We start from the raw sequence: 8,577 nt of genomic DNA, 5'->3' as shown, positions 1-8,577 counted from the left end.
GTCGAGAGTCGAATGTAGCAAATCAATCTCTCAAAGTAAAATGCACCCATAGTTTCATTTGATCGAAACTATAAATATACAACATAGTGACTTTTTCCTGTTAGAAAATAAGGTAGTAATTGATAATCTGATTGATTTTTAAATCGTGTAATCACTTTCTCGATTAAGTATTTCGACCCTACAAGACTCAGGTATCACGAAATCTTAATTGAGATAAGACAAGAACGAGATTTGATTTCAGACAAGAAGATTCAAATCCAAGTGTGTCAGAGAATATATGTTTCTGTATGTGAAATCAAGTGAAATGTTTCCAGGAAAGAAAACACAATAAATTCAGTTGCAACTCGAAAAGGTGCAACGAAAGGATATAACGGAAGAATGTGAGTATAACTAGTCAATTCTTGCTTTCAACTCTTACGGGCGTGCACTCCACACCTTCCACACTATCCAAACCCGTTTATAAGTATAACTAACCGATTCTTGCTTTCAAGTAATTCCCAATTGACACTAAAATCACCAACATTTCCGGTCACATTTGCATAACCCATAGAACTACTGATAAAGTCATCATTACTCGTATACATATACCAGTTACTATTACCAATATTTTAACCTTATCAATCCTTACCTATCAAAGACAACTTGACAACCCTTTTTAGTTTCACTTACTAAAAAAGTGGCAGCAACACCATACCCACTTTCTTGAAACAAAATTAATGGTTCAAGTCTTACTGTATATCATGAGGAGACACAAAATCATCTGCAAATTAACATCTATTGATAATTGATAACACCTGGGTCGATGTCCATTATACTCCGCGTCTGATATGTGCTTCCATCTTTCAACTCCACAACAACTTTAAAACTAACGGATTAAAAGATGTAAACATATTATCATTCAGTGAACTATATGTTCGAAAAACTTGATGAAAAATGAGCGCTTTACCAAACTTTGGACACAAATAATTATAGAGTCGAGTGACATATATTAGTGACTATTTAGTGAGTTTTGTAGTCCTTGACTTGGGCTTTAATACGAGTTAAGGAGTGTCCAAATCGGATTAAAAGTAAATGAGATTTCGAATATCAAAGTTGCTAATTTGGTGCAAAATCTAGAATTTATAGTATTTTTCGCACATCGTTGTGGGCTTTAGGCTTTGTAGAAACACACACCAAAATTGTATAAGTATTTTTATACAATATGAGTTTTCCTCTTAGCCGCAACACGGTCTTCCTGTTCTTGTTACCTTTCAGGCAAGTGTTCAAGTCCGGCAGTAGGCTGCTTCGTACCGGTGTATCCTGGGAATAGACGAAGAATCTGTTTAAGTTTTAGGTAAAATATATAACAAACTGAAATAACCAAACATGTTATCACAAACGTAATAATCAGGTTCAACATTATGTCGGTTAGATCGTTTTTAACTTTCTCTTTTTTGATTATTTATTAATAATCTATTATGTTTGTGATAACATGTTTAGTTATTTCAATTTCGTATATATTTAGCTACACTATAATGAAAAATTGGATGGATATGAAACTTGAAATCAACAAACTAATAACGAATTTACGATCACCTATTGTTTTTACAACATTTATCGAACACATATGGACACTAGAAGATTGAAAACTTATAAGTTTAAATTCATAAAGTATTTCTTTTTGCAATCCATTCCATGATTTTGACTTGGAAATGAGCTATGTAAACCATTAATACAGTCAACCCATTTCTTTCTCCAATCCATTCCATTCTTCATAGAATTTCTTTTTCCTTCATCTTGAGCTATGAACATTTTATATAGTCAAAGTTTAATAATCTTAATACAAATGAGAAGTGCAAATGAGATTTTTATATCTGAAATATCTTCTGTATAAACCTCATCATTAGCCTCGAGGAATTCTTGTCCAATGTAACACAATTAGATAAAAGTAAGAGACGAACATACATATAAAAGCATATACGGAGTATAAATTAAGTGGTTCATATGTATATGTATTTACAATTATAAATCAGAAGTCGATAGAAAGTGACCTATAAAATGTTGTAGTTTTTGCTATGATTAAGCTATAAGACGTTATGTGAGTTAAATGGACATTAAATTGTATTGAACTTACTCATAAGTTGCTTAACCGTGTTTTTAAATGCATTGATGTATTAAAATTAAATTTAAATAATACATATAAGTAAAGTATAACCCTTTTAAACATGTTTGTGTGCTCACTTAACAGACCTGTCACCTGAAGGAACCCAACCAGTTATAATTTGTTCAATAAGCCCATTTTGACCCTAATCTGTTTAATGTAGGATACTACCTTTAGTCAAATTTGATTCTGATGCTCTCTTATTCCAAAATTCCATGTTTTTTATATGACATAGTTTGACATTTTCAGACAACAAAAATCGAAAAAATCTAGTCTCTTAATAGGTAAGTAGCCTGTGCACCCAGAATAATGTATCTAGACATCGCACTTTCCTCATCTGGAATGATCTACGGCTACTTGATTAAATCCACAAACTAGCTTAGACTGCAACTGGTTCAGCAACCGTACTAGAAACGTTGTTTTTAACCTGCAAAAGAAAATCAAGAATCTCAATTGTCTTATAACGCCCATAATCACATTGTCTAGATATAGGGTAATGGGTCAGAAGGTGTCAAAACTAAACAGGTCAGCCTGAACCATGATACTTATTGGTCAAATACTTTTAATGGAAAAACCGTGCCAAATGTAATTGCAAAATAATAATTATTACAATTACAACTACAATAAAAATCTACTGGATGCAGCAATATATATTTTACGATCATAAGAAATACACATTGGACGACTAAAAACAATTCCCATTTTACACTTTTTAGCCACATTTTTTAACTTTACCAGTTTGACCCAATAGAATATAACCTAACCAGGTCGACCAATTTCCATTTTGATTTAAGAGGCCTGTGTTGGCCTAATTTATACCATTGTAGAATGTGAGAGAAACTCAGTTGAGGAACTAAAGAGGTTTTCTCCCTCACCTGCAATTTGTACATAAATAATTTAATGTTTGTTAACCTTGAAAATGGATCAAAGCCGATGTGTTCTAAAAAATGCTCCATGGCATTCTTTAACGGGCTATACAAGGCTTAGTGGTCCTGGTGTGTCTCTAATGTCATTTAAAACGTTTCTCGAATGTAAAATACTTTATGTAAAGGAAGGAGAAAGAGGTTACCTTAGCTGATTTGAATAGTTCATCAATCACTTCAGACAAGGTTGGATGGGCATGAACAGCATACTTGATATCCTGCATGATTTGGATGTTACTAATTTCAAATATGTACCATATACAACGTACATAGTCAAATTTCCTAATTACATAATATCTTGAAAAAAGCCAGTCTTTATAATGGGACTCTTTCGATAGTTGACTTGATGAATGATAGCTTATAATTCCAAAAGTACATCAATATTTGCAACAAAACTACAATGGTAGATATTTTCAAACCTGTATACGTGTTCCCAGAGCAATAGCATTAGACGCTTCATGAATGAGGTCAGCAGCATGCATTCCAAATATATGAACCCCGAGGATCTCTCCATTATCAGGTCTATAAATTAACTGCACGAACAGCAAAACAGCTTGATCAATTTACAGAACCACTTAGATAAAAGGTGCACACTGCAGCAAACAGGTCTTTCTATGTACAGCTTATACTTGCATTTTGTGAAGATTTATTTCCATGATTCGTCATATGTTTTTTAAGAAGATGTATAATATAATTACCTTAGCAATTCCCTCCCCTTCATTTTCTGCAAGGGCTTTAGTGTTAGCCTTGAAGCTAGTTTTGGCAATGCTGACTTCAAATCCTTCCTTCTCAGCTTTTTCTCTAGCTTGGGGCTGCAAGTTATAACTAACATTTCTCAAAAAAAAATTACTTCATATAAACAATAATACTCTATTTAACATTTTTTAAATACATGGCCAGAAAGATTAGAAACCAAGTAGAACAATAGAGAAAGACATTATTCTGTTCCAATCCACATGGCAATCATTACATGCCTTCGAAAAGTGGAAAAAGAAAAAAAAAAAAAAAAAAAAAAAAAAAAAAAGTGGAAAGCTTTTAATTAAGCATCATAGATAGATTGTGTGTCGGTCAATGCTACTCCTTCCACAATTTAATCGATTTCCTTATTTCTAAGATTGGGTTGTAAATAATTTGTCATTCATTAGACTCTTCAATGAATGACACAGACATAACATGTCAAACAGAAGTGAAGTGCTCATAATTAATCCTTTGAAATCGCACATCAGACTTGAAAGATTTTAGACATTTATACCCCTTAATATAATGCATAAGAATCACACACTATAGTCTTGAGTAGCCTTCCAGAAATCAAGGACTTACTAATTCATTTCTTTTGTCTAAACAAGGGATAAATTTATAAGGATACTTCTGTATGGAGTTGAAGTGTCAAGATCTCAATTATTTTGCAAATAGTTTGAACATTATAGTCACAATCTACGTGTGATCATTTTTTGAGGCATGCAAACAATCAACATCTGAGGATTACACGTAGAGACAAAAAAAAAAAAAAAAAAAAAAAAAAAAAAAAAAAAAAAAAAAAAACAGATTTTTTTTCTTTCTAAACCATGAAAAGTCATACCTCTGTTAACCCAACCATGCTGATTTCAGGATGAGTAAAACATGCAGCTGGGATGCTCAGATGATTTAGAACATGATCTTTCCCAGAAACTTGCTCAACGACTGTTACACACACAATTATCAAGTACGACAGATAGCAGTAAGAATTGAGGTGAAAATTTTAACCCATAATAAATGAGTTTGGGTTGTGATTTATCCCCATATGGGTTGATTTGAGTCCAATAAACCGAGCAGTTAGTAAAGGTTGAAAGTCACCCAAAGTCTAATTTTAATGCATGCAACCTCCTAACTGATCTTATTCAAAGCCTTGAATTCTTATTGTAAATATACATGTGTGCTGAAAACCTAAACCACAATACTGATTATATAAAATTAAACACAAAAGTGTTGACAGGTCAAACCAACCCTACCCTGCCCGATTCTAGCCAATATAAAATCTTGGCATTTTATCCATATCCCAACCAATCGATCTTGATACCTCTAAATAGAATGTATGTTACAAAGTCAAAGAAAGTAATAACAAGGTCACCTGAAATTCCCTGGGCACTTGCTGCATGAGCAAGCATCATTTTTCCATTCGCGTCACCAATGCAATACAAATGAGGAACCTACTCACCAAAGCTTATGTCAGAGAAACGTTTTTATATAGAGTATAATTATAATTATAATTATATAGGTAAGGCGGAAAAGATAATGCTATTTACCAATTCTCCCTTTGAATCAATAACTCGCATGCGTTCGTCAACAGGAATAAAACCACGTTGTGTTTCTACATTGACCTATAATAAGAGAACTCAACTGTTTAACTTTACCTCTTACTAATAATAGCTCAGATGAAGATTTAATAGGTTCACTTACATTCTCCAAGCCAAGCCCTTGTGTAAATGGAGCCCTTCCAGTTGCAATAAGAGCAGCATCTACCTATAGCAAAAATCAAAGCATAAAGTTACAATTATATAAAGTTTATAATGAACATTTTCCTATTGTGTTGCAAATTTTCCAACTAACTACGAAATGATCATGACTTGAGCATGGTGAAACCGACCTCCAATGTTTCTTTTGGTTCCTTTGTTTTCGCATCAGTAAGCTCAATTCTTACAGGATTACCATCCTTAGCTGGAGTGATCTGTCAATAAGAACGGGAAAATTGAGCATACTCGAATACTGAAGCATAGCAATAAAGAAAAGGTTAGAAGGATAAGAACCTTGGTTGCAAATACACCAGTATGATAGTCGATCTTTCGAGGATTAATAAGAACCCTTTGAGCCAATTTTCCAATCTCAGGGTCGAATCCAGGCATTAACTGATCTAAAGCTTCTACAAATGTCACCTATGAGACAATGAGAAGCTTAGTCAATACTTTGTACCTCCGTTACTTGAAGCATGCAGATAAATAATACTAAGCATTGTACATTATTAAGTTCCATTAAGATTGAAGTGGCTAATGCATTTGTATGGTTTCTAAATCAACATGATTTGAAAAGTAACAAACATGTGCCCATAAACACTTTACATAGCACAAAGTAAAATAGGAAAGAAAAAAAAGAAAAAAAGATAGAAAACTTAATTGAATTTATTCACAAGAATCATAGCATGTGTTTTCAAAAAGGATTAGTGGTGCCCACCTCACTTCCAAGTGCTGTATAAACATCGCTGAATTCCAGACCAATATAACCACTTCCAACTATAACTATCCACTCTGGTACCGTCTCTAGCTTTAGTGCATGATCACTGGTTATAACGGTCTTACCTGCCAGGTAGGTGATCAGTAACAAGTATACACGAGGCTAAGTACACAAGCAGTTAATTTGCTTCTTAGTAATACATATTTACATACTCCGTAATAAATAAAACAATTTGATAATTGTAGCCATCATCTAACTTGCAGAAACTTTTCAGAGGGGTCATATCTTTTTATTCCTGATAAAGGTGATCAAAGACATAAATAAACAAATAATAACATACAATACCGTCTAGACTTAAATTTCTAGCTTATTTCAGACACTAAAGTTAATGAATACATTTATACCACCAACAGAGATGCAAAAATATTAGACACAAATCAGAATATTAAAGCCAAATTTTTTTTTTATAATTCATGAATCATAAAAGGAATATATAAAGGGAAATGGATAGAGAAACAAACACTTACCATCAACTTCAACCCCCTTAGGGACAAATGGTACAGATCCAGTAGCAATAATTGTATCTTTTGCAGTAATAACTGTCTCACTGCCCCCGACTTTTCCATATTTCACTTTCTGTGGACCCTGCAAATATAGTGATAACAAAATGAGCATAAAGTGTTTGTATGATGGTATGCGCATGAATCACTTATTTTGAAAAGGTGAATAAAATCATTGATTCAAATGGTCAGCTATAGATGACACACCACGACAGCACCAACACCTGTCAATATGTCCACACCAAGATGTTTCAGAGAATTGGTTAGATTATTTCGAATTTTGGTGGCAAGACCTTCTGCGTGATTAGCTACCGCTTGTCTGTCATATCCAGCGGCTGCAACCTGCCAATATCAATAATTACAGGCTCATATTGTAATAAAATGAACAAATATACGCCCATATGTGTGCCAAACTTAAACGTACATACATGGAACACAGCAACAGAAGCTGTATCATCCAATAAGTTATAGACATACCTGTAAACCAAAAGACTTCATATGCTGTTCATTCTGAAGCTCCCGCATGCGGCCACTGACAGCAAGAAGGGCTTTAGAAGGAACACAACCACGATTAACACAAGTTCCCCCAACCACATCACCTTCAATAATGGCAGTTTTCAGACCCTACAGACATCAAATTCCACTTCAATTACACAAATATGCAGGTACATGGAAGAACACAATACAACTTATATTCTTAATGAGTAACTGCTATAAGGTGATTGCAAAATCTGTATATCAACTACAAACATCACACATACAGTTCAACTAAGCCCACAGTTACTTCACAACCTCAATTTGAAACACTTGCTTATATTGATATATACAGATACAATTATAAAATTCATGAAATGAGGTTATGTATATGTAATTAGCATTCTCATACCTTCTCCACAGCATGAAGAGCAGCACCATGACCACCAACACCAGCTCCAATAATCACAAGATCGTAATCAAAACTTTTAGACGAAGCTCCATTACCAGATAAGGAAGCCGAAATCTTCGTTTTCGACCGCAATTGTTTCAGCAAAACTGCATTGTTGCTAGACGATTTGCATCCTGCAAATGCTTCTCTTCTCAATCCACAAAATCGCAGCTGCTTAGGAGTAGTTTTCGTTTTAAAAAATAAGTCCGAAGCAGTAGAGGTTGCTCCGGCATCGGATCTGACTGTGATCGGAGATGCAGAAGAGAGTGATAGAGAGATTGCTGATTGCATTTTCAGCAATTAAATTGAGAACAGATGGATAGAAAGATATAAATTAGGGCTTAGGTTTTGCAAATATAGATATAGAGATGTATATGTATATATATAATGAAATGAAGAAGCTTTGTGACGTCCGCTGAATTGAAGGAAGGCGGAGTTTACAAAGAGGAGACTGGTTGTTAGACTGGTCACTTCGTCGATACATTTTTAACGGTTGGAGAAGTTGAACAACGTCATGTTGCTTTCTGGGCTTTTTCCTAATGGGCTTTAGTTATATTTATACCTTGGTCATTTGGCCCAAATATCAACCCATTATTATCGCTTAAGAAAAATGAGAGAAAAAAACACAAATAAGCGTGTCATTTTATGCAAATTTTTATTTGTATTTTTAACCTTGTTTCAAAAATATATGTAATTTTTTCGAACAACGATATCGAAATCACCAAGAAGAGACTTAACCACTCCGCGATCATATGCTACTCACACACACGTTATGAGGAACTCAATTCGTGACTATGTTGGTAGTACAATCGAAGGTTGAGAACC

The 8,577-nt window shown here is 33.9% G+C and overlaps 1 protein-coding gene across 2 annotated transcripts; it reads right to left on the bottom strand.

The window, feature by feature from the left end:
- Window positions 1–2,312: 2,312 nt before the first annotated feature.
- LOC139872277 (dihydrolipoyl dehydrogenase 2, chloroplastic-like) lies at window positions 2,313–8,196 on the bottom strand. 2 transcript variants are annotated; one of them, XM_071860116.1, is made up of 16 exons: window positions 7,714–8,196; window positions 7,305–7,451; window positions 7,035–7,169; window positions 6,795–6,912; window positions 6,268–6,392; window positions 5,847–5,972; window positions 5,687–5,767; window positions 5,500–5,562; window positions 5,346–5,420; window positions 5,171–5,249; window positions 4,643–4,743; window positions 3,762–3,875; window positions 3,483–3,596; window positions 3,210–3,281; window positions 2,960–3,015; window positions 2,313–2,567 (listed from the first exon to the last, which is right to left on the bottom strand). In XM_071860116.1, exons 1-16 carry the CDS (start codon window positions 8,041–8,043, stop codon window positions 2,474–2,476), a joined length of 1,830 nt encoding a protein of 609 aa, XP_071716217.1. In that variant the 5' UTR covers window positions 8,044–8,196; the 3' UTR covers window positions 2,313–2,473. The 2 variants fall into 2 exon arrangements, with proteins under 2 accessions (XP_071716217.1, XP_071716218.1); XM_071860117.1 differs by lacking the exon at window positions 2,960–3,015.
- Between the last annotated feature and the right edge of the window lie 381 nt (window positions 8,197–8,577).

This window comes from Rutidosis leptorrhynchoides, chromosome 10 (assembly GCF_046630445.1).
Source record: "Rutidosis leptorrhynchoides isolate AG116_Rl617_1_P2 chromosome 10, CSIRO_AGI_Rlap_v1, whole genome shotgun sequence".
NCBI lineage: Eukaryota > Viridiplantae > Streptophyta > Magnoliopsida > Asterales > Asteraceae > Rutidosis > Rutidosis leptorrhynchoides.
This window is presented reverse-complemented; position numbering and strand designations above follow the sequence as displayed.

Excerpts from the sequence above, each read along its gene's own strand:
- LOC139872277 (XM_071860116.1), bottom strand. The coding sequence starts at position 8,043 with ATGCAATCAGCAATCTCTCTATCACTCTCTTCTGCATCTCCGATCACA. Across the intron at positions 5,768-5,846 it reads CTGGTGTATTTGCAACCAAG|ATCACTCCAGCTAAGGATGG; the intron begins GTTCTTATCCTT and ends TCTTATTGACAG. Across the intron at positions 4,744-5,170 it reads AAGTGCCCAGGGAATTTCAG|TCGTTGAGCAAGTTTCTGGG; the intron begins GTGACCTTGTTA and ends TGTGTGTAACAG.